Genomic DNA, 27,369 nt, shown 5'->3' with positions numbered 1-27,369 from the left:
GGGCCTCGTGGGAAGGGGGTGGAGCCGGCCCTTTCCTCACTGTCTCAACAAGATCCCGAGTCACCACTCATGAAGGGCCTCTATGACTCCTGATCAAGCTGCTTAACGGCCATGATCCCAGAAACTCAGAAACAAATCTCGAAACCCAGTGGCTTTTGGCAGAAATGCGTCTGGAACCGCAGTAGGTTACTGTCGCCGGGCCACCGAGGGGGGGAAGGGTGCTGTCCCTCCGCTTGCTCCCCCTTGGCAGCTCAGTGGCCGCCATCTGCCAGAGGCCATTGGACAGTCAGGTTTGGGACCGCAGTGACAAGACATGCAGGGACTCATGGGATGGGGGTGGAGACGGCCCTTTCCTCCCCATCCCAATGAGACCGCGAGTCACCTCCCATGAACGGCCTCTCTGGCTCCTGATCAAGTCGTTTAGTGGCCACGATCCCAGAGACTCAGAAATAAATCTCAAAACCCAGCGGCTTTTGGCAGAAATGCATCCACCCCTGCAGTAGGTTACCAGCACTGGGCCAACCCAGGTGGGAATAGGTTTCGTGCCTTGGCCTGTTCCCCATGGTGGCGCGGTGGTCGCCATCCTCCAGAAGCCACTGGACAGTCTGGGCCCACAGTGACAAGACATGTGGGGCCTCACGGGATGGGGGTGGAGCTGGCCCTTTCCTCCCCATCCTAACAAGACCCCGAGTCACCACTCATGAACAGCCTTTCTAGCTCCTGATCAAGCTTCTTAATGGCCATGATCCCACAGACTCAGGAACAAATCTCGGAACCCAGCAGGTTTGGGGAGAAATCCCTCCAGATTTAAGTGTTAAGATTTCGGAATTTCAAAGTCACACGGCCAGTACTGCAGCCACGTGGTACCATATGTTATTCTTAAGCAGCAATAGAAAACAAATTGTCTACCGTTCCCTTTTCAGCAGATCTGTGTTGGGGTAAAATCCCAAATAATAATGGTGGGTCTGGTGTCAAAATATTTAATGTATTCAAAGTAAAGAGAGAGAGTAATGTGGAAATCATCTGCCCCACAGGTAGGGGGAGAATGTGGGACGAGGGTATACTGGGGGTTTTGGTGGTGGAGAAAGGGCACTGGTGAAGGTATGGGTGTTTCATTGTATGACTGAGACTTAAATCCGAAAGCTTGTAACTGCTCTCATGGTGATTCAATAAATAAAATTATAAAAAATGAAAAAAAAAAGTAAGGTGGAGTTCATGCACAATTCAATCAGCTCATCAGTGGCTCAATAAATAGCAGTACTCCTACATAAAATAAATAAATATATAAATATAAATATAACTAAATACATCAATAAGACAAAATGTTCTGGACGGGGGCAATAATATAGCAGGTAAGGCGTTTGCCCTGCACAGTGCTGACCCAGGTTTGATCCCAAGTATCCCATATAGTCTCCTGAGCAGCACTAGGAGTAATTCCCAAGTGCAGAGTTACAAGTAACCCCTGAGCATCGCCAGGTGTGACCAAAACAATTAATAAACAAAATAAAATACAACAGAATGCTCCTTAGTGTGGAGTGATGGTGGGAGTGAATCTGGGCTATTGGTAGAGGAAAGTTGACACTGGTGGTAGAACTGGTGCTGGAACACAGTATGACTGAAATTCTGAATAACTTTGTCTTTTTTTTTTTTTTTTGCTTTTTGGGTCACACCCAGCGATGCACAGGGGTTACTCCTGGTTCATGTACTCACGAATTACTCCTGGCCATGCTCGGGAGACCATACGGATGCTGGGACTCGAACCCGGGTCGGGCCGCGAGCAAGGCAAATGCCCTACCCACCGTGCTATCACTCCAGCCCTGAATTCTGAATAACTTTGTAATTCATGATGCCTTAATGAAAATATTTTAAAAGGAAAAAAATATATTCCCACTGAAATTACTGTTCTGATCTTACCTGAAGATGCTTGTAACAATACAACCAATCCTGTAGGCCGGTCTTCAGAAGAGGGGCCACTCTGTCCACAAATAACACAATCATACACTGCCTCAGAAACCTGTGGTTCTGCTGTGGCAATCTCCATAGGAAGCTCATTCTCAGGAGAATCTGAGGGGGGAAATTACAGTTCTTTAATCTTAAAGAACAAAACCTTTTTACGAAAATGTGACCCAAAAATCAAGTATAAATAATTTTGAACGTCAATACTAATAGGGAAAAATATAACTCATTAAAATAAAATCCTCGGCCATCTTTACAACATACAGCCCAAGAGAAGGAACACATGGAGCGCGGGAACCACAGATCCCGGAGGGAAAAAAAAAAAAAAAACAGGTTCCAAAAAGAGCCGAGATCACCGGCAAGTCCCAGATGGGGTAGGTGCCGCATCCCGCCTCCCCCAGATGGAACCCCAGTGACCAGAAGCCTCTACAAGCACAGCTCGAGTATGCGGGAACTAGGACTTTTTCTCAAAACTGCGCGGCCGCTTATGCAGCCGCGCGACATCTCTCTATATACAAAGTGATCAATGGGAAGTAAACCACCCAACCTTTCTCCCTGAAAATCAGAGTTAAGTTTGGAGCACGGCCACAGCCCCAGAAACACAAGGACTTAATGCAGAACCCAGCAGCTTGGAGCAGAAAAGTGAATGGACTATGCGATAATCCAGGCCATCCTGTCTGCCTGGAGGGGAAAGGGTGTTGCCCCATTCGCCCTCTCTTCTCTGGAAAGAAGGATGGCGGCCACATGGGAGCCTTGTGGACAGCAGGTATGAACCGGGGGTGTGGGGGCGACTAAAACCTCATGGGAAGGGGGGCGTTCCGGTCCATCCTTTACACCCTACCGAGGTCACCAGTTGCCCCCCGCGAGTAGCTCTCCAGCACAGCCATGGCCCCAGAAGGACAAGGACTTAATGCAGAACCCGGCAGCTTGGAGCAGAAAAGTGAAAGGACTATGTGTTAATCCAGGCCATCATGTCTGTCCGGAGGGGAAAGGGTGTTGCCCCATTCGCCCTCTCCTCTCTGGACAGAAAGATGGCGGCCGCATGGGAGCCTTGTGGACAGCAAGTATGAGCCGGGGGTGTGGGGGCGACTAAAACCTCATGGGAAGGGGGGCATTCCGGTCCGTCCTTCACGCCCTACCGAGGTCACCAGTTGCCCCCCACGAGCGACTCTCCAGCATGGCCACAACTCCAGAACACAGAAACCAATTTCTTAACTATCTGACTTTCAGTAGAAATACTTCTAGGGTCAATAGGTAAAATAGCAGAAATCCAAAACCAACATTTAATTCTTGAACCCAGCTGTAGAAAGAAATCACTTCACAATGCTTTTTCAGCATGTCTGATTTTGGGGGGGGGGGGGGGTAAACTCTAAATAATAGTGGTGAATCTTTTATTGAAACAGTGAATCTAGTCAGAGCAGATAGAGTGTTAACTAGAATACATCTGCCTCACAGGGACTGGGAGGGGTGGGGGGTGGGGTTTTATTGGGGTTCTTCATGGTAAAAAATAAGTATTGGTAAAGGGAAATGTGTTTGATATTTGCATGACTGAGACCTAAACCTGAAAGCTTTGTAACCTTTCCCACAGTGATTCAATAAATAAATAAAAAAAAAAAAAAAGAAAAAAAATCCTCTGGAAAAGTTAGATGGAAACTACAAAAGGTACAGGCAGGCAGGTACAGGCCCTCCCGTTGATCGTCGATTTGCTCGAGCGGGCCCAGTAACGTCTCCATTGGAGACTTTGTTGTTACTGTGTCTGGCATATTGAATACTCTCGGTAGCTTGCCGGGCTCTCCGAGAGGGGCGGAGGAATCGAACTCGGGCCGGCCATGTTGGCCGCTTGTAAAGCGAACGCCCTACCCGCTGTGCTATCGGAAACTACAAAAAGAGAATATAAATGGATATAATGAAATCTCTTTAATATGACTAAATACGCTTCTGATGGTAACATTCACATATAAAAGGAAAACCAAAAATAGAGGCAGTAGCATTGTGTCAAAGAGAAAACTTTAAAATTAAATAATTGAAGGAAAAAAGCAGAAGATTTGTTTTAATTTTCTTTGAAGTACTTCAAAAAACTTTCTCTTTTTTGTTTTTGTTATTAATCCTGGAGAGCTTGGGGGAACACATGGGATGCCAGGAACAGCCATGTGAAAGGCAAAATGCCTTGCCTGCTTCAGCCCTCGAAAGGAAAATTTTTATTAACAGGGTAGTTCTTGGAAAGAAAGAGCAATGATACAAAAAGGGAACAATTTCGCCTTTACTTTCAATTCCAGTAATAATATCTTAATAATATCAACATATAGCACAGCGGGTAGGGCATTCGCCTTACATGCGGCCAACATGGCCGACCCGAGTTCGATTCCTCCGCCCCTCTCGGAGAGCCCGGCAAGCTACCGAGAGTATTTGATATGCCAAACACAGTAACAACAAAGTCTCCAATGGAGACGTTACTGGGCCCGCTCGAGCAAATCGACGATCAACGGGAGGGCCTTTGCCTTTACCTTTACCTTTACTTAATATGTCATTCACATGTGACCATGTATTATTATAAAGTAGATTCCAGAAAATAATAGTAAATCTCAAATCATCATTTGAGATTTACAAATTATCATTTGTAAATTATCATTTACAGCAAGCAATAAGTTGAATCCACTGTAATTTACAGATAAGGATTTTTTTTTTGTAGTTCCAGGAACTATACCCAGACCATTACAAATGGATGTCATGTACCCTACCACTGAGCCATATATCCTTGAACCTACATACATTAAATTCCGTAAAGAACTGTGATGTAAGAAATAAGTAGCAAGGACCAGAGCCATATCACAGTGGGTAGGGCATCTGCCTTGCATGCGGTTGACTGGGGTTCGATCCCCAACATCCCATTCGGTCCCCCAAGCATCGCCAAGAAAAAAAAAAACAGAAAGTAGTAGCAAAAAAAAAAAAAAGAAGACAGAAGGCGCTCCATTCCCTAACACACTACAAAGCTAAAGTGATCAAAACGGTATGGTACTAAAATAAAAGCCAACACCAAAGGAATAGAAGTGAGAACCCAGATATAAGAAGAGTTAATTTATGACAAAACATCCAAAAGCAAAAATGGAGGGGGAAAAAGTGCCTCTTTGATAAAAACGCTATTAGGAACAGATTATCCACATGTAAAAAGGAAAGAAAAAAAGAAATTGGATCACAACTTCACACCACACACAAGAGTCAATTCAAGAGATTAAAGACCTGGATATTAGACTGAAATCCACAAACTAAGTGAGGCAGAACTGACTTCTGAGGCATTTTCAATGATTCAATGATACTGACTTCTGAGGCATTTTCAATGATTCAACTCCATTAGCAAAGAGTGTAAAGCAAAAAGAAACAAATGCACTGCTAAACTAAAAACTAAACTAAAACTTTCTGCACTAAGAAACTAAGTCTAAAATAAGAAGCCCTACTGCATGGGAGAGAAATATTTGCACACTATACTCCTGACAAAGGACTAATATCTAAGACATATCATGCCCTCTTCAGACTCAAAAACAGAAAAATGAACCCATCCAAAAAAAAGAAATACATATGGGAAGAAAAGCTGATACATCTCCAAAGAAAACAGACATATTGCCAGACTCCTGGGGCTACTGCTGATAAGTGCAATGCAGTGATGCTATGCCTAAATAGAAATATTACTGTAAATGATGATGTCTCATTATTTGGTCCATGAATCATACCTTTTTATCTTTCTTATGAGAAAATCACCAATACTAAAGAACCACAATAACCATTAATTGACAATTTTTTACCTCAAAATTATATACTGAAGATAGACTCCAGAGTTATTAGCCAATATTAGGCTGAATCTCAACCAATGCCCTCTCCACACATCTCTTGGATATTAATCAGTGCCTATGCAAACAAAAGTGTAGAAAACTGTATATATAGTAGAAAGTACCTGCATGTTTATGTGTAAATAAATACATGACTTCAGCTTACTGTTGTTAGCAGTTTGTCTTAAAGAATAAAATTCACTAAACACAAGTAGTAGTAAGGAGATGTAAAATTTGGAATAACCAAAAATAGAAATTAGCTGAGTCTTTAATGTTTGTAAAAGATTATTTTAGCAATCTATCATCATACAGAAGACTACACCTTAAAGAAGACCACACCTTCTACAAGATCATTGTCGGTGATTTTAATGCCAAGATAGGACCAAGAAGATCGGCCAAAGAACTCCTTATAGGGACCCATGGCCTAGAATGGAACGAACAGGGTGAAAGACTGTCTGAGTTCATCCTGCTGACCAAGACCATGCATGGTAACTCACAGTTCCAGGAGGCCAAATCTAAATGCTGGACATGGGAGTCTCCCGGTGGGCAGTTCCACAACAAAACTGACCACATCCTATTCAATCGACCAATGTTGCTGTTGTCCCAAAATTCCAAATGGGATCAGATCATTGTCTCCTTTGTGTAAAATTTTGCTTCATGGAGCAGGGAGAAAGGGATGCAAAGTTTAAGAAGACAACTTTCAGAACAACTACCAATTGGGAGCTCTTTGGCACTATTGCAGCAACATGGGAAGAGGCCATCGTTGATGACATTGACTAAGAATACAATTGACTGGTTCAGAAACTTCACGATTGTGCAAGGAATGCCGAGAGAGAGAGAGAGAGAGAGAGAGAGAGAGAGAGAGAGAGAGAGAGAGAGAGAGAGAGAGAGAGAGAGAGAGAGAGAAAGAGAGAGAGAGAGAGAGAGTGACAAAAAGACGCCTGTCTTCAGCAACTCTCAAGCTCATTTACCAATGTGGCTTGGCACAAGCCTCAGGAAACCACAAGCTAATGTCTGAGCTCACAAAGCAGCACAGAGAAGCAATAAAGAAAGACCTGAAAGAGAGAAGAGCAGCAGAGCTGGCCGATGCAGCAGAAGCCAGGAAAAAGCATTCACAATGCCCGCATGTCCTTCTCCAACTACAAGACCAAGATGACTGCCCTCGGACATCCTAATGGATCTATCATATCTTCCAGAAGGGCAATGGAAAATATTATCCATGACTTCTACTCGGATCTCTTATTGAAGAGATTCACATCCACCTGCCCACATACCAAAATCTGCAGGATGGATATGTCGTTCCCAATGTTCTCCCTTCCGAAATCCGACACGCCATTTTGTCAGTAAAGAAGCACAACACCCAATAAGAGAGAGAGAACAAAAGGGAATGTCCTGCCACAGAGGCAGGGCAGGATGGGGGGAATGGGGAGGGGGAAGGAAACTGGGATCCGTGGTGGTGGGAAATGGGCACTGGTGGAGGGATGGGTATTTAATCATTGTATAATTGAAACCCAAGCACAAAAATTTGTAAGTCTACAACTGTACCTCATGATGTCTCACTAATAAAAACTTTAAAAAAATTAAAAAATAATTTTTTAAGTGATTAAGTGAAAAAATTAAAAAAAAAAAAAAGCAAACAGCACCCGGCCCAGATAAGATCAGACCCGAACACCTGAAGAATCTGCCATGAGTATTCATCAATACAAAGGCTAGACTCTTCACACACTACCTGTCTGAAGGCAAGGTTCCATCCCAATGGAAAACCAGCAGGACCGTTCTACTGTACAAGGGAGACATCCAAGACATTGCAACTATAGCCCTATCTGCCTGCTGTCCATCGTCTACAAGCTGTTCATGCAAGTCATCTTGAAAAGGATTGGCATAACACTATATGAAGGACAACCATGAGAAAAAGCTGGGTTCCAAAAAGGATTCAGCACAATAGACCATATTCACACAGTAACCAAGCTCACTGAGGTTTCTCACGAGTTGAAGATGCCGCTCTGTCTAATATTGATTGATTTAAAGAATGCCTTTGATTCTATTGAGTCATCAAAGTCCTAGCCAAACAAGGCGTTCAAACTCAGTAGATCAGGATCCTAGTGAGCTGTATTACAAATTCACTACCAGGATCTCACCATTCTACAAGGAAGTGATCATCGATGTAAAGAGAGGGCTTCAGCAACAAAATGCGAGACTAAAACCCAGGAGTGGCTGAGATTTTTGCTCCAGGAATTTTGCTCCATGACTCGGAGTCCAGCCACATGTGCTAGGTGAAAAGGAAGCTCAGAGAAGAGAGCACCAAATAAAGGGTGTTGTGAGGATCCTCCCAGGGTGGAAAAAGCATGCCGAAAGTAGACTAGACCAAACATGACTGCCTCTCTTGCAGACCAAACTCAATGCCTCTCTTGCAAACCACAGGACCCAAAAGGAGAGAGAGAGAACAAAAGGGAATGCCCTGCCACAGAGGCAGGGTGGGCTGGGGGGATGGGAGGGAGGGATGCTGGGACCTGTAGTGGTGGAGGATGGGCGCTGGTGGAGGGATGGGTACTTGATCATTGTATAACTGAAACCCAAGCACAAAAATTTGTAAGTCTATAACTGTACCTCATGGTGTTTCACTAATAAAAAAATAAATTAAAAAAAATAGGAAAAAAATTTAAAAAAAATAAAGAGAGGGTTTCGGTAGGGCGATACCATTTCACCAAAACTGTTCAGTGCCACCCTCGAGAACATCATGCAACAACTGGAATGGGAAGGAATGGGAGTGAACATAGATGGTCAGCAACTACACCACCTCTGCTTCACTGATGACATCATTCTAATAACACCAAACATTAGCCAAGCAGCACAAATGCTGGCCAACTTCAACCACAAGTGTGGAAAGGTTGGACTACAGTTGAATCTCATGAAGACAATGTTCATGAGAAACGGACTCATTCCTAACATTCCATTTGCTCTCAACAGAACGAACATCTCCGAATGTAGCACTTATGGTACCTAGGTCAAAAACTCAACATGAAGAACCACCTGGCACCTGAGCTACGCAGGAGGAAGAGAGCGGCGTGGAATGCCTTCAAGAGCATCAAAGAAATAGCTAAAAGGACGAAGAACCTTCAGCTCTGGGCACATCTCTTTAACTGCACCATTCTTACTGCATTAACATATGCCTCAGAGACCTGGGCCCTATAAAAACAGGATGAAAACACTATTCGGGTCTCCCAAAGAGGAATCAAAAGAACTATGGAGTATCACGCTTCACTCAAGTGAGAGAAGAAATCCGGAGTTCCAACCTCCGTCGACGATCAAGAATCTGGGACGCTCTCTCGTTTGCCAAGGCATCGAAAATCAGATAATCTGACACATAATGCAATTTGAAGATGACTGCTGGACTAGAGCCATTACTGACTGGATTCCATGGGATGTCAAAAGATCGCGTGGCCACCCACCTACAAGATGGTCAGACGTCTTCATCAAGACCCTGAACGAACGGTTTGAGTCTCTTCGTGTGCCTGGAGCGAGCAGATGCCATTGGGTTACACTAGCATGCTACAGGGATGAATGGAGATGTTACTGGCACCCACTCAAGCAAACAGATGAGTAAGGGGATGTCAAGTGAACAAGTGATCATCATACACAAAAGTATCAATTCCTCTCACTAAACAAACTCTTATTTCTTGATGGAAGTAAGAAGAGGTTCCAAATTTTGAGTGGCAGAAGTTGTTGAAAATATTTTAAAACTATATTAAGAATTTTAGATTAATTTTACAGGAAAACATCCGAGTAAGTCACTACATATTGATGAATCTTGTGACTCTAAAGGACAGTAAGAGTGACAGTGACACTGCTACCATCAGTAAGTACTTTCTAATTACTGTACTACTCAACCAAATGGACTGTCAACAATAAAGGCCCAGTTTTCCATTAGTCATTCAAATAAAAAATATGTATTTTGTGTACATAGTTGAAAACTAATTTAAGATTAGAATAGGTCATGCTTAAGGTAGTAACTGTAATTGTAAGAGGTCTGTACTAATAAATCTGACTTACCAACATCCATGGCAGTTTCCATGAAGCTTTTCTGTCGTGAAGCAAATTCGGCAAGTAATTTCTGCTGTCTCTCTCTAGCCTTTTGTCGCCTAGATTAAAAAGAAATAAAGTGGTAAGACCAAATGTACCTAAAATTTACCTATGATCTTTCAGTAGCATTCATCTGAGGGCAACTTGTTTTCTATTTCCTTAAATGTCACCTAAGATGTGACTGCCTAGAGGGTTGAGGTTCTGGCTGTGCAGGCAGCTGATCCAAAACAGCACACAGTCCCCAACACACCACCAGGAGAGACTCCAAGCAGGGAGCCATGAGTACCCCCTAGCGGCACAGAAACAAGAACACATCAATAAACAAGCAACCCTGTCCTCCCTCCCCCCCCCCCCAAAATGGAGAGAAGGATTCAGGGTAGAAAGGGGAAAAAGGTTAACAGGGAGGGAGAGAATATCAGACTAGGATAGAGAGCGTGGTAGAGGGTCGTGGCCACTATGGTGAGAGTAGGGTTTAGGGTTTAGTAATTTTAACACCATTGCTACTACCTAAAAAAAAATTTATATATATAAAATATTTTTAATAAAAGATTTTAATGGAGACATGCAAATGGCACATGCACATGAAAATAAGAGAAATACAAATTAAAAAATCAGAATGCTATCACTGCACATCTGTGAGAGTGACTATTTCAAACATAAATTCTCTCTCTCTCTCTCTCTCACAGACACCAAAAATGAAAGACTCCCTCACAATTTATACATGTATTATTGTACTGTCAGAGAATATACTTTAAACTTTTATACTTATACTTTTACATCAATTATACCTCAACAAAGCTGACACTGTTTCAAAGACCAAATTTTATATTAGACGGGCAAATACAAAAATAACTAATTATTTTAAAGAGAATATACTGCAGGCAAGTACAAAAATAATATACCCGGCAAGCTACTGAGAGTCTCCTGCCCACACAGCAGAGTCTGGCAAATTCCCCGTGGCGTATTTGAATGAGACCCAGTAACAATGATGGGTCTCATTCCCCTGAACCTGAAAGAGCCTCGAATGTGGCACTTTCTAAAATCTCAGGGCTAGGACAAAGGAGACATTACTGGTGCCTGCTCGAGGAAATCGATGAACAACAGGATGACAGTGATATAGTGATACTGCTTTTAAAATATCATTTTAGGTGTTAGACAGACACACATTTTATTCTTGGCAAGGAAGAAAAAATTAACTTTGAAGTACGTAAATTTTTGTTTTCCCAATAAACGGGAAAGTACCTATCCAAGAATGAGATGTTGGGTTCGATCCCTGGCTCCAAACATACAAAAAATAAATAAATAAAAATAAAAATTGTGGTTTAAATATGAGTATTATTTTGCTGATATTTTTAATTCAGTTATTTCATTTTTTTTCCAAAAGCTCTATATTCCATGTCTAGAAAAGTACCTGACTTATAACCAAAATACAGGGAATGGGGAAAGGGAGGGAAAGGGGGCTAAAGGGAGGGAAAAGGAGGGAGGGAGGGAAGGGGGAGAGGGGAGGGTGGAAAGGGAAAGGGGGGGGAGAGAGAGAGAGGGAGAGGGAGAGAGAGAGGATAAAAGTGCCTGTCAAAGGGCATAAAGGCAGGTGGGAGGGGTACGGGGGTGACAAGAGGGAAACTGGGAAACTCGGGACATTGGTGGTAGAAAACGTACACTGGTAAAGGGATGGGTGTTGGGACATCATATGATTGAAACCCATCATGAACAACTTTGTAATTGTCTCACTGTGATTCAAGTTAAAACCCAGCACAACAAACCTATGAGCATTGCTGTGAGATTCATAGAGCCCCCCAGCTCATCACCAGGCCTAAACCCTGACCATTCCTTCATGTTCCCACATCCAGGCTAAGTTTCAGCATCAGAGTACCCCTGGACCCCCGGAAACTCCTTGGGAAGACCCATCAATGCATACATAAATAAATAATTTTAAATAACAAGGGAATTATTTAACCCCCACAGTTTTGTTTTGTTTTGTTTTGTTTTTTGTGTCAGACTCAGCGATGCACAGGGGTCACTCCTGGCTCTGCACTTAGGAATTAACCCTGGCAGTGCTCTGGGGGCCATATGGGATGCTTCGAATCGAACCCAGGTCGCTCGTGTGCAAGGCAAACGCCCTACCTGCTGTGCCTTTGCTCTAGCCCCAACCCCCCAGTTTTAATAAGCAATATTTTTCCCAAGTTTAGGGCAGTAAATATAATGTTGGGATTAGAAAGTCTGTCCCTCTCAAGCTACAATTAACTCAAGCATTCTACTTATATAGGCAACAAACAGGTGACTGGTCTCAAATGGCCAAAAACAGGGAGGGAAAAAGCAAATCTACAACTGTACCATACAGCTGAAAACACTACAAATACATAAACTACCTTTCTTCTTTGTCCAATGTTTTCTTCTCTGCAGCAGTGATTTTTTTGGGTGGTACAGGAGGGGTCACTTTTCTACATATCTCTTCAATGATGCGTTTATTCATTCTGCTTTGCAATGCAGATTTTAGTAAAATTCTTTCTACTGCAGTTATACCATCTCCATGACTGTATTTAGGACTTTCTGGTTGGATTAAAATTTCTATGTCATCAAGCCAAGGAGGATAATAGGAGTTCTGTTTTCCTGAGAGTTTGTGGTGAAGTTTAATTAGCAGAGACAATATGCTTTCTTTAATTTCCAAAATGGCTGTAGTTAACTGTGGAGCTGAACCAGGAGCAGACCATTTACTTGAAGATTTGGGACGAACCACCTGATTTGCTTCAGTGCTACTGCGATTGATGATCTCCTGAAACTTCTTTCTACGCTCTGCTACTAAGCTGAAAACTTGAGCTGTGCCAGAATTCTACCATTAAAAAAAAGAAAAGAAAAATTCAAATAAGTTATTCAACATCAAAATATTAGTAGTACATTTTACAAGTGGGATGTTCAAAGATTCTATTTAAGTATTTATTCAATACATTTATACTTTAAATGTGTCTTTATTGCCCTTCTTCAAATATACTTAGTCTCACTCAGTCCCAAAACAACAGTGAGAAAATCACTCACAATATCATTCCTTTTGCAACTCTGGCTCTGCCAGAAAAAAGAGACAAAATTTGAGTAGTACATATAGTCATATTTTAAAAAGATTAAGTTACTCATCAGTTTAAAGGATGGTAAGCTATTCTACTGAACATGCATTAATAACACTATCCTCTTATAAGAAGTTACTATGTTTTCTATTTTAAGAAGATTATAAATTAATGTTTTCAATGTTAATAAATCTGAATTCACTTGTTTTTAAGAATAAGCAAAGTTTTGAAAATTATTTCCAACACTAATGCTTATATTTACTAAAACAAAAGATGAAAATAAATAAACTGAGTTGTTACTTCATAACAAATTTGAAACAGGTTCTTTTCCTCAGTAATTTATGTTCTAAATAGCTTTTTTGTAGGGGGGCAGGGAACAGTCCTGGTAGTGTTCAGGAGTTACTCCTGGCTCTGCTCAGGGGACCATGTAGTGCCAAAGAATCACATCAGGACCTCCAGAATATAAAACATGTGTGTCAGCCCTCTGAGCCATGTCCCTTAGGTAAATAAATAGCTTTTACACTGAAGCTGTCAAACTGCATTAAACATCCTAGCAATTATCCTTTAAATTATGATATGGGTGATTTTAATGGATTTCATTAATTTAGAGGGTGGGCCCAAGGCATTTAACCCAGAGCCTCATGTATGCAAAACATGCTCCACCATCAAGTTACATCCCCATCTGCATTTCATTAAGTTTTAAAGAACAGAAAAGATAATCCAGTATCAGTTGAACTTTTATGAGCAAATTTTTATTACATACTATTTTTAAACATCCAATCTGCTTTTCAAAGTACTGTACATCAGCATTAGAGGAAAAGTTGCTTCTTACAGAGGTTATAATATTTTAATCAAAACTGTTGAGGGTATTCACAACAAACAAAATGTCATAGACAAAAGGTGTGCCTACAAATGGAAAATTCAATATTCTCTATTCACACACACACAAAAAACTAAACTACAAAAATTAAAAAAAGTCTGAAGCCAGAGCAATAGTATAGCAAGTAGGGCATTTGCCTTGAACATGGCCAGCCTGGGTTCAATCCCTGGTGTCCCATATGATTTCCCTCCCAAGCACTGCCAAGAGTAATTCCTGAGTGTGAAACCAGGACTAACCCCTGAGCACTGCTGGGTGTGGCCAAAAAATAAAAATGAAAGAGGCTTATTAACTATAGCTACTTGATATGATATTTCAGGATTTCACTTCTGCTTTTTAAAAATTAGTTAATTAAGCTACATGCAATGAGAGCTGATTTCTCAAAATGAATTCAAATACACAATATACAGAGTAGAAAATATTTGTGAGCTTATTTTCTCATAATTAATTGTCATGGAAGCAAAAAATTATAAATAGGCATGCTGCCAGGATTAAAGATTATATTTATTTTGATTTATAGAACTGTCATTCCTTTTCAAAATGTTAGTAACAATGCTAAATGTAAACATACCCAAATGTGTCACTTATAATTGACCAAAAATATTTCTAATACTAATTTTTTTAAACCTACCATTAAATAATCAGTATTAATATAATTTCAATAATACAAATTTTGTTTAAAATCTAAATTACCGTATACAAAATCACACAAACTTTTTAACATATTAATTGAACACACACACAAGTATTTCATTGTTTGCCCCTTTTCCAGTTAAAGTCATATTGCGAGTTAATGCAAATGTCATATACATCTACCTCTCTTTGAAGAACTTTAGGCCGTCGTGAACTCTGGCAGATTAAAGGAAAAAGACCGGTGAGGCACAAGTTGGGTAGATGTATCAGAGGAAATAAAAGACAATTTAAAGTTATCTATGATCAGTCACTTTTGTTCTGGATATTAGAAGATGATTTAAGCTACATATCTCATCACAGTGCGCTTTTTTTCTCTTTTTGTAATTTCTCTCTGTTATACTTACTTGAGAGGCAGCCATGCTATCAGAGCTGGTACTTGGAGGTGGGTCTCTCTTTACTTCTGGAGCAGTGTCTGGAACTCTCACTCTAACATAGTTTATAAAGTGGCGCATGTTTGATACTAAGTTACTACCAGGAAACCAGCTGTCATGGCAACGTTCTGGTCCACACACAGGCACCTAAAATGCACGCAGAATAGTCAAGTGAGATCTAAAGTACAATGAAGGTAAAACAAGTCCAAATAATCATCCACTGAATGTAATATTTCTAATTCCCTTATAATTTCATCTGTAAATTACAAGAGTGAAAATAGCAAATTCAAACCCTAACACAGAAATAAGTTTCTCAATAGTAACAATATTTCATTTAACTAAATGAAATTTGATTAAATTTCTCATTTAAACATATTTTCAATCTAGAAATAAACAGAACTCTATTTTGATTAGTAATAATTCAAATTTCAGTAAAATAATACTAATTTGGACTAACTGTGGAAGAATATCTGAATCATCAACCAAAAATCTGAATATTTAAGGATTTGCAGGGGGCTTTGGCTTTTGTTTTGGGGGGAGCTATACTTAGATATGCTCAGGGGATAGCATATTATGCCAAGTCTGTCACATGCAAGGCTTGTAAATCCTGAGTACTGGACATGGCCCCCCAAAAATAAAACAAAGCAACATTCCACCTTTATTAAGGCATATCATAACTTTAATATTTAAAAATAAGACAATACTTACTTCTTCATTTGATTCCTCTTCAGCTGAATTTTCAAGTCCTAACTCAATCAGATATAAAACCATGCACAGTACATGTTCTGACAGATTTTGGTGATCCATCAAAATCTTCAAAAAGCAAAAAGAAGCTCATAAATGTTTTTATAAAATATATTTTATTTTAGATATCCAAAATGCTTAAATGTTATAGAAAAAATAGTAATATATTTAAATGTACATTTTATATCATAAATTTATATTTTATATATTAAATATCATATAAAATTCTAAGTATGTAGCACAAAATCATGTAAGTCAAGCTAGGTCTCAGTAAAAAGATAAACTAAAACCAAAACATGGGTTCCATCTGAAGACTGCACCATAACATACTATTTTTTTCAGGAGGGCCTCCCACAAAACACTCAGGAAGCCTGGGGCCTCTCCTGGGGGTACCTGGCCAACTAAGCCGACAGTTTAAAGGCCTCAAAGCAGTGGTCCTCCTCAGGCCCATTGGTGCTGGGAGTCCCCAGAACTGATAACTACCAGGCCCGTTGGCCAAGACTCTCCAGTGGGGTTCCCAGACCTCCTGAGTATAACTTGTGAGCTCCACCCCACCAAAATATGTATGATATAAGACTTTACTAAACAGACAACACCTAATTTATCAAACAAAACCACATGGCTTGGTAGCTATGACCAAAAACCCAGACTGAGGGGCCGGAGGGATAGTACAGTGGGTACTCGACTGGATTCGATGGATGCAGTCCATCGAATGCATGCAGTCGACTGGATTCGATCCCCAGCATCCCATGTGGTCCCACAAGCACCGTCAGGAGTAATTCCTGAGTGCAGAGCCAAGATTAACCCCGAGCATCGCTGGATGTGACCCAAAAAGAAAAAAAAAAAGCCAGCCTGAGATGTCATTCAAGGGGTAGAGTACATGCCTTGTATCCTTGTATGGAGGCCTGATTTGATCCCCAATGCCATACTAATTCCCATGCTTCTGATACTACAGAGTGTGGCATTCACAAAGTAACAATAATAATGACAATAATATTAATGCCATCTGGCCAAATGATGGAAGGAAGAGATTCTGGAGGACGTGGCACTGTCAGCAGCAGGCGATGGGAAAAAAGGACCACAGAAGCTGAGTCTCACAAAAACTGGACAAATGGTTCAAGGAACGCAGAAAGCAAAGACCTCATCTATTATGGCTCAAGAATAAGGACTCAATTCGTGGACTTTTTTTGTATTTGTTCTGACAACACAGAAGGCTTTTCCGTTCATCTCTGAGGGGTAACAGAGAGAAAAAAAAACTTCCAAACATTTTTAAAAACTAATTTTTAATACAAATTCTGTCCATAAGAGCTACAGCTATGTGAACTTAAGCAACAAACTAGTCTTGGTTTTCTGTTTGTTGGAGGGTACAGTGCAATGCTTAGCAGTGCCCAGGGGGTAGTTCTGGCTGAGGGCCTGGAGAACCATGCAGTGCTATACTTCAAATCTAGGCCTCCTGTAAACAAACTATGTGCTCCGGCCCTTTGAGCTATGTCTCCAGGCCCTGATCTCGGTTTTCTGACCTATAAAAATGAAGACTGGTCCAGAATTACTGATTATTACATGAGTTAATATCTGTAATTTGTTTAGTTCAAAGTCTAGCATGTGATGTTCAACAGTATGTAAGTGATTGGAGATGGTGTGAGAAGTAGGAATAGCCACTGGAGAGAACTGAAGGCTAAGAGGTATTGAGGTGATTCTTTCTAGCCCACTACTTTACAAAGAGTAAACCAAGGTTTAGCCACAGTAGCTTGGTATATGACTCAACCCAGAACACAGATTTTAGACTTTTCATTGCCATCATTTATACATTGTTTCCTCTCAATAAAATAAATAGAAAGAAAAAAGAAAGAAACCTGCTAAATTCAAATTAAAAAATAAAAAGGCCCTCCCGTTGATCGTCAATTTGCTCGAGCGGGCCCAGTAACGTCTTCATTGGAGACTTTGTTGTTACTGTGTCTGGCATATCGAATACGTCACGGGGAGCTTGCCAGGCTCTGCCGTGCGGGCGAGATACTCTCGGTAGCTTGCCGGGCTCTCCGAGAGGGATGGAGGAATCAAACTTGGGTCGGCCATGTTGGCCGCGTGTAAGGCGAACGCCCTACCTGCTGTGCTATCACTCAATAAAATTTGGCTTAATAACAGTCACATTTAAATTGGCAGCTTTAAATAGGTCTTTACTTGGAAAAAGTTTTTAGTGATTTTTTTTCTTTTAACATAACCTACATTAACTTTCTATATGTACTTTCTATCTGCCTTCCCTAGAGATAATGGTGGGGCTACTCCCAGGGATGCTCAGTCCAGTGGTATGGACCTGAGAGCTGAGTGCCCAGTCCAACAGTGTGGTGCCACCAGAACCAACCCTGGGGAGGGGGGTAGTGGGAGGAATGTGAACTCAATACCTTGGCACTTACTAGGTGCATGCTCTGTCATTTGAGCCAATTCACTTCAGTACAGACCCCTCTATTAATGCAGCTTATTTTTTAAACACTAAATATGGCAGGAGATTACATGGTTACCTAAAATAGATTTTTTTTGAAAGTTAGTTTGTTAAAGGGCTGGAGTGATAGCATAGTGAGTAGGGTATTTGTCTTGCACATAGCCAACCCAGTAGACCCAAGTTCAATTCCTCCACCCTTCTAGAGAGCCTGGCAAGCTACCGAGAGTATCTCGCCTGCACAGCAAAGCCTGGCAATCTACCCCTGACGTATTCAATATGCCAAACACAGTAACAACAAGTCTCACGATGTTACTGGGTTCGCTCAAGCAAATCGATGAACAACGGGAGGACAGTGACAGTGACAGTTAAGATGTAATTAAAGTTTTTCTACTGAGGAGAGCTATAATAAAGTTGAGATTTTTACTACTATAAAAATGAATGAGGGAAAGGGTCACTCTGGACTGGGTATTATAAGTATGTTCAACTGGTCTGCGACTATGAAACATTGACTTCAATATAATTGGAAATTATGATACCTCAATAAAAATTAAAATAATTTAAAATTAAATAAAAAACCATGCTTGTAAGTTTGTGACAAATAAAACAATGCTATTTCTCCTTTGATAATATTAAATAAATGGTTAAAAAATATGAACTGAAAACCAAAATAATTTGCAAGATTTGAATATTAAATCATGTATCATTTATCTATCATTCATTATAAGAGTACTCAGATTCATCATCTGAACACCCTAAATGTTTAAAAATCAACAAATGGAGCTGGAACGATTAGTTTAGTGGATAGAGCATTTGTCTCATATGCAGCCAATCTGGGTTTGATCCCTTTGATCCCCGGCATCCATAGAGTCCCCCGAGCAATTACTGTGGCACTGTCCTCCCGTTGTTCATCAATTTGCTTGAGTGGGCCCAGTAACGTCTCCATTGTGAGACTTTTTGTTACTGTGTTTGGCATATTGAATAGTCACGGGTAGCTTGCCAGGCTTTGCCGTGCGGGCGAGATACTCTCGGGCTCTCGGAGAAGGGCAGAGGAATCGAACGCAGCTTGGCTGAGCTGGCTGCGAGGAAGGCAAATGCCCTACCACTGTGCTATTGCTCCAGCCCAAGCAATTACACCAGGACTAATTCCTGAGTGCAGAGGCAGGAGTAACCCCTGAGCACTGCTGGGTGTGACCCCTGAGCACTGCTGGGCTTGACCCAAAAAGTAATAATAATAATAATAATAGTAATAGTTAAAAAATAAAACTCAAAAACTGAAAAATAAGAATAGTAACAATTTTTATTCACAAAGTTTTTTTTTCTAAAATTAAAGCAGTGTTTATTTTTTAAAAATCTGGCATTTCTATAGCTTATCAAAAAAGAAATACATGTGCATGACAAACCATTCTAAATAGTATGATAAACCATAGAATCTCAAGCAAAAAAAATTAATTGAAACTGAAGATGAAATCAAAAAGGGGCTGTCAAGATAGCTCCGCAATCAGGCACATAATCAAGCTCAGTTTCTAGCATTACATGTGCCCCCAAGCACTGCCGGGCGGTGGTGTCCCCACACTTCAGTGCCTCACAGCACTGTTTCCTTGGGCCCTTGCAGAGAATTGCTGGATTGGCCAAGTTTCAACAGGAAGAATCTCCTATGGCCCCATAAGGAACACTGATGCGGCCCCTCAGAAAACAAAAGAAATACAAATATACTTTTATTAAGAAAAAATAATGCCACTTGGTGGGGGGAAGAATGTGAAGGGAGGATGAGGCTGCCCAAGCAGTGCTCAGGGGTCGGGACTAACAGGACTGAGTTTAATGCTAGGGTCCAAGAATGAGACCCTGAGCCCTTGTGCTAATTCTCTAGCCCCTATCCTACTTTGTAACTGAAGAAGAGTGATTTAAATCATTTTGCTGAGGTATCTCCTTAGCAACTAATAAAAATAAAAATTGGCATTTTCTTTGCATGAGGTATGTGACAAAAACCTCAACAGAGATAACTTTTATAAGCAAACAGAGAAATTGGTCATAAAATAATGTTGAAAAGGGTAGTACAAAAAAAATCCTAAAATATTCATTTAATAGAAAACATTAAGAAAAAGACTAAAATAAATGCCCACTTAACTAAATTTATATTTTAAGTAAATTTTAGAATAAAAAAAGTGTTACTGAAAATCTGCCTTACAAATATGTGCTTTTCATTTACTGAATGAAATATTAATATAGTTTATTAATATTTAAAATATTAAAATAGTTTAACTATTCAAACTTAGCTAGGAAGAAATATCAAATTATCTTTGTATCTAGCTGCATTTGTACTTAATGTTTATTTTATCTGTATAACTTAAGTACGCTATAAGGTTTTTCATCCCATCCATATTACATAGCATACTTTTTTAGCATATTTATATTGTATCTATGCACACATTTTACAATATTATGTACACGACTTCTGAACAGGCAATTAATGTTAGCCAAACAGACAAGTGAGAATGAGAATACCCTAGAAATAAAGCAATTTCAAGGGGAGAACAAAGTGTCCTATTTTGAGTTTCTTTTGTTTTTTTTGTTGTTGTTGATTTTGGACCACACCAGGTACTGCTCAGGGGTAACTTCTGGCTAGCATACAGAGATCACTCCTGGCAGTGCTTGGAGGGACCAGATGGGATAATGTGGCTCAAACCCAGCATGGCTGCATGCGAAGCAAGCACCCTATTCTCTGTACTACCTCACCAATACCTCATATTATGAGCTTCTAAGATATTTAATAAAAGCAAGTCCTTAATACTACCACACAGGGGTCCAATTAAATCTCTCTGAATCACATTACTAGTCAGAGGGAGAAAACCAAGATAATAATCCTAAAACTAAAAGCTACTGCCCTCATGGCACCCTCACTGACCCTCAAGATAACATTCTAATTTTGTCATTTTAGTAGATTTGGTGGTATTTTGGTCTGATGTTCATTCCATTTCTCCTCTAGTTCCGTAAGAATTCTACTGCTTTTCTCTATAAGTCGTTAATGAAAAATCCTATCTGAAACTGGATTAAGATGACTTTTTCCAGAAAGAATAGTGTATTATTCTGATATTTCCAATTTACATAATATTCTCTTATTTTTACTGTATAGATACACTTCATTTTAAAAGCGGTACTTTTATATATAAATACTATCTTTTGAAAATTATGGAAATAAACTTTCATCTGAGTCTTTCCATTCAAATTACTACCATACCTTGTAAAGCAGAGTGAACAGCACAATGTGTAAAGTTTTACAGTGTAAAAGTCTCATGAGACCTTTATAGCTGGGATGGAGAGGTGTTCTTTTCTTATAGGGAGGCCAGGGATTTCCAGGGAATTTCCCAGTTTGCTTTAAACTGTGAATATAAAAATACACTAAAATTAGGTGGCAGGCTTGAAATTAAACGATGATTTGCAAAGATTAATTTTGTTACACTTTTCTAGGCAGTTTTTTTTTAATCTAATTGTTTAAAATGCCAAACAGAGCACTATTTTCTCCACACTAATTTATTTATATGAGAAAAAAATGACACAGAAAGGTAACCTAAAAATTAGACATATAAAAAGGAAAATGTTTTAAAAAGCAGAAAAAAACAAGAATGAAAAATCAAATACTAAACAAAGAAATTTCCAGTTGAAACAGTTGAGCAAAATAACCTAAAAATTCTTCCACTCCAATAGCAGGAAAAGGTAAAAAAGGCATAAAACATATCATTTTAATGCATATTTATACTCACATAAGAAAAATTAATGTTCACATATATAATAAAAAGTAAAGGAATTATAACACTCTCAGTGGTTTTAAAGTCCTTGAACAGGTATCAGGGTACTGGGCTCAAACACTACTGAAAGACAGAACTGAGATCCTATACAAAGCTAAGATCTCAAATAAAAGATACAAGAGAAATCAGAAAGCTTATATGTCTCTGATGAGTTCACAGGCTTCCAAACACAGTAATTATTAACTTATTTGCAAATAATAACAGACTGAAAATATAAAAGGATAATACTAAATTACATAAATAAATCAACAAATTCACACCCACAATAAGGAGTATATTAATAACTTTCTTGGCCTAGAATAGCTGAGATCAGCACCAGGAGGATTACTCCATAACTTAGAGGCCAGCCGGGTATCCTAGAGGAAAGGGCTGTTCAGATAGAGAAGGGAGCACCAAATAAAGGATGTTTGGAGGATCCTCTCAGGAGGGGAGATGCATGTCGAAAGTAGACTATGGACTGAACATGTTTGCCACTCAATGCCTCTTTTGCAGACCACAACACCCAAAAGGAGAGAGAGAACACAGGGGATTGCCCTGCCACAGAGACAGGGGGGATGGGGGGATGGGGGTGGGAGGGATATTATCCATGGTGGTGGAAAATGGGCACTGGTGGAGGGATGGGTATCTGATCATTGTATAATTGAAACCAAAGCACAAAAAATTGTAAATCTACAACTTTAAAAAAAATAAAATAAAATAAAGGGGAAAAAAAACCAGAAAAAAAAAATAACTTTCTTGGCCAACAGAAAGACCAAAAAAATTAATTAACCCAAGATTTTCAAGATTTTAATAACACAAAAATATCCAATAAGTAGAGAATTCAGATCATTTTAATGTACTATAATAACTGAGGAAAGAGAGGACACTAGGAAATGGCGAGACACATCCCCTACACAAAGATAGGAGGATTAACATTATCAAAATGGCAATACTCCCCATAGCACTATACAGATTTAATGCAGTCCCTATAAGGATACCCAAAGAAATATTCTTCAAAGAAATAGACACAACACTCCTAAAATTCATATGAAACAATAAACCCCCAAGAACAGCTAAAGCAATCCTTGGGAAAAAGAAGATGGGTGACATCACCTTCCCCGACTTCAAACTGTACTACAAAGCAGTAGCAAGTAAAACAGCATGATAATGGGCTAGAAACAGACCCACAGCCCAAGGGAACAGAGTTCGATATTCTGTCAAATATATGATAACTTAATCTTTGACAAAGGAGCAAGAAATGTGAAGAGGAACAAGAAAAGTCTCTTCAACAAGTGGTGCTGGGAAAACTGGACAGCTACCTGCAAAAATAATGAACTCTGACCTCTGTCTAATGCCAGACACAAAAATCAGATCAAGTGGACTAAAGACCTCTATATCAGACCTGAACCCATAAGGTACATGGAGGAAAATGTAGGCAGAACCTTCCATGACACTGATGCTTAAAGCATCTTTAAGGATGAAACACCACTGACCAATCAAGTGGAAACAAACATAAATAATGGCACTACATTAAACTAAGACGCTTCTGCACCTCAAACGAAAGTGACCAAAATATTGGAGAGAGCCCAGGGAATGGGAAAGAATATTTACCCAATACCCATCTGATAAGGGGTTAATATCCAGGATATACAAGACACAAGTAGAACTGTACAAGAAACAAACTTCCAACCCCATCAAATTTTTTTTTTTTTTTTTTTTTTTTTTTTGCTTTTTGGGTCACACCCGGCAATGCACAGGGGTTACTCCTGGCTCTGAGCTCAGAAATTACCCCTGGCGGTGCTCAGGGGACAATATGGCATGCTGGGAATCGAACCTGGGTTGGCTGCGTGCAAGGCAAACGCCCTACCCGCTGTGCTATTGCTCCAGCCCCCTATCAAAAAATTTTAAGAAATGAACAGAAGTTTTCTCAAAAAAGAAATACAAATGGACAAAAGGCACATGAAAGAATGCTTTACATTGCTAATCATCAGGGAAATGTAAATCAAAACAATAATGAGGTATCATCTCACACCACAGAGATTAGTACACACATCAATGTGCCCGAGAACAGACGACTGGTTAAAGAAACTTTGGTACACCTACACAATGGAATACTATGCAGCTGTTAGGAAAGATGAAGTCATAAAATTTGCCTATAAATGGATGGTCATGGAGAGTATCATGCTAAGTGAAATAAGTCAGAAAAGAGGGACAAAGAATGACTGCACTCATTTGTGGAATATAAAATATCATAATATGAGACAAACACCCAAAGATAGAAGAGACAGAGCCAGAAAAATTGCTCCATGGTTGGAAGCCTGCCTTATGAGCTGGGGGAGAAAGGCAGCTGGGATAGAGAAGGGATCACTAAATCAATGATGGTTGGAGGGATCGCTCAATAGATGTGTGCTGAAAGTAGATAAAGGAGCAAACATGATGGCCTCTCATTATCTGTATTACAAACCATAATGCCCATAAGTAGAAAGATGATAAGCGAAACTGTCTGCCACAGAGGCTGGGGGAGCGGTGGGCAGGGCTGGGGTGGGGGAGTGTAGGGATAATGGGGACATTGGTGGTGGAAAATGTACACTGGTGGATGGATGGGTGTTCAATCATTGTATGACTGAAACTCAAACATGAAAGCTTTGTAACTGTAGCCTACAGTGATTCAACAACAAAAAGAAAAAAATAAAATAAAATAACTGAGAAAATCTGAGATATAAAGTAACCTCTAAAATTAACCAAAAAACTAATATATGGGTCACAGTCATTTGTCTTAAAGAAAGTAAAATTAGAAACTGAGGCTAGAAAGATAGCACAGATGTTAGGAAGCTTGTTTTGCATGTAATAAACCCACGCTTGATTCCTAGCATGATCCCATGCATGATGAAGCCAACAGGATTGAACCCTGAGCACAGAGCCAAGAGTAAGCCCTGAATACAGCTGGGTATGGCCTCCCAAAAACAAAGGAAAAAACAAACAAAAAGAATCCAAGAAATCAACTAAAAAAAATCCAAAACTCCAGCCTCATAGACTTTTAAGTATTCTATAAATGTTACAAAATTTCAAAACTAATTACAATCAATAAATTTTTAAAATATTTTGGATCTAAGCTATAAAGGGTGATATGTGGCATATACAGAAATCAGACTTAGAAAACTCAGTCCTAAACACTTTTTAAAAATGAAAAGTATACATCTGAAAAAAGAGAAAATATGCAAATAAGTGGGAAGAAAATAATAATAAAAAGTAAAATAGAACACAAGAGTAAAAAAGAAAAATCAAAATCTGATTCTTAAAGAATATGAATTTAAAAGCAGAAGGGCTTTTTACTCATGTGTACATACTTAGGATAAGAAGAAGATTTCTTAGAAAAATATAACTTAGCAATGCTTTTCAAAGTGAATCACAGGTTTATATTACAAAAAAGAAAAAATACATCAATCATAAGAGAGTCAAGAGTTAAGAGCTAATAAAATTCCAAGAAACATCAATAAGAATGAGGCAGAAAAGGGGGTGGAGGCATTTTAAAAATGAAGCTAAAACAGATTAAATCATCAAATGCCATCAGACTGCGGGGAGAGGTCTTGTATGTGGCCAACCCTTGCTCAATGCCAGCACTACATATGGTCCCCGGAACCTCATCAGGAGTGATCCCTGAGTACACAGCCATGAGTAAGCCCTGATCATGGTCGGTGTGACCCAAAAACCAAAGCAAAAAATGAAACAAAAATACAAATAAACTAAATAAATAAACAGGAGTGATCTCTGAGCACAGAACCACAAGTAAGCCCTGAGCACCACTGGGTGTGGCCTACAAACCAAAAAATTGTAAAAGAAAATAAAATATGATCTCACTCAGGGCATCAGACAATTTCAGTGGAAACAAACCCTGAGACAAGATCTACAGAACTGGCACTGAGGAGGCTAGAGGAAGAGGGCAGGTAGAGAAACAGTGGGATAATGATGGAGGGATCTTGAAATGTAATGCACGAACTGGTATCACAATATTGCATCGAAAAGACAACTTCAATACTATTGTAAAGGATGGTACTGCAATTAAAAAAAATTAATCAAAAAGTCATCAAATGAATTTTTTATTCAGCTCACAGGGGAAAAAAGGCACAGAGAACATTACCTCTGATCAACAACTGAAAGCAATGATCTTCAAATACAAATCTGACCAGACGAAAATAAACTTCTAAAGAAATAAAAAGCTTCTCAACCAAACGCCCCACTCTTTAAATTCAGAATCAAGATGCCCCATTAATGCACTGAATTCTTAATCACAAGCAGCCAGAATGATCTAAAAAGTACCTCTAAAACAGAATCTAGAGTCTCAATAATAGAAAAATCAACTAGAAAGTAGCAGACAGACTTTATGGGTCCGTGGAGAGGACTTTTAAAAAATTATCACTGGTACAGTAAGATGTCAAAGGCCTGGAGTGCATGACCTGCATTCAGGTGACCTAGGTCCAGCACTGTACCATAACGGCACTGCAAGTACCCTTGGATGTGACCCTGCTGGCCATGAACACCTTCAGCCTGAGTAGCACCACAAGTGAGCCAGGTCCAAGTGAGCTTTCAGGACAAGGGCCACCAGGAATGGTCCTTACGCCCCTGAGCACTACTTGAGAGACTGCCTTGAAAAAGAAGCAAATACCAGAAAATTCTTTCATTAAAAACAAAATTGGTTTCTAATATAATATTATAGTGGTTACATATGTTTAAGTTTCAAACAACCTAAATAGCTCATGATGGATAAGATGTCAACTATTCTATTTTATTTTAAATAAAAGCATTTTTAGTCTTATTTTGTACTTTTGTTTTCTTTAAGAGCTAGCCCCTAAAAATAAAACACCTAGAATAATAGTGTTCTGAAATAAAGGTTATATAGTTGTGCAAAGGAACAGGTAATACATCATTTTGACTGCCCTTTTCAAAGTATTAATGGAATAATTCAAATGAAAAGCTGTATGACAAAAAAAAAGTGACTTGAACTGACATCTAATTATTGACTAGTTTCTAATTATTGACTAGTTTGAGACAAAAATGATATATATAAACTCATACATCATAATTTCAAACACGGAGCAGCAACCATGAGCCTTCAAAACTGAGAGATGGGAACCGTCGCATTGGTGGTATAGTGGTTAGCATAGCTGCCTTCCAAAAATGAGACATGGGAAATAAGAGAGATAACAATTATAGCACAGAAATCTTACTTTGCTGTTGAATCTGAAAACAGATACCCTGTTTTTTAAAAAAAAAAAAAATCTCATTTGTCTTTAGAAATGGCTCAAACTATGATACTGGTTTGCTTTGTTGTTTGTTTTATTTTGTTTTTTGGCCCACACCCAGATATTCAGGGCTTACTCCTGGCTGAGCTCACACCTCACAGGCTTTGGGGATCATTTGTGGTGCTGGGAATCGAACCCAGGTCAGCCACTTGCAAGACAAGCACCCTACCCATTGTTCTATCACTCAGCCTTGTTACTATTGTCTTTTTTTCATTTTCTGTTACAAATCATCATGCCCATTCCAGGGTA

General features: G+C 39.5%; 1 protein-coding gene across 2 annotated transcripts in view; it reads right to left on the bottom strand.

Annotated features, from left to right (window-relative positions):
- UBR3 (ubiquitin protein ligase E3 component n-recognin 3) overlaps positions 1–27,369 on the bottom strand; it is a 178,775-nt gene that overhangs the window by 63,641 nt on the left and 87,765 nt on the right. For both annotated transcript variants that reach the window (XM_056110292.1, XM_056110293.1), the window contains exons 20-25: positions 21,274–21,415; positions 15,566–15,670; positions 14,831–15,004; positions 12,227–12,687; positions 9,828–9,916; positions 1,915–2,064 (exon numbers count right to left, since the gene is read on the bottom strand). In XM_056110292.1, coding sequence (XP_055966267.1) covers positions 1,915–2,064; positions 9,828–9,916; positions 12,227–12,687; positions 14,831–15,004; positions 15,566–15,670; positions 21,274–21,415 — 1,121 coding nt within the window. The remainder of the gene's footprint in view (positions 1–1,914; positions 2,065–9,827; positions 9,917–12,226; positions 12,688–14,830; positions 15,005–15,565; positions 15,671–21,273; positions 21,416–27,369) is intronic.

Source organism: Sorex fumeus, unplaced genomic scaffold, assembly GCF_029834395.1.
Source record: "Sorex fumeus unplaced genomic scaffold, SorFum_2.1 ptg000009l, whole genome shotgun sequence".
Taxonomy (NCBI): Eukaryota; Metazoa; Chordata; class Mammalia; order Eulipotyphla; family Soricidae; genus Sorex; species Sorex fumeus.
Note: the sequence above shows the minus strand (reverse complement) of the source record. Positions and strands in the feature narration are given on the sequence as shown.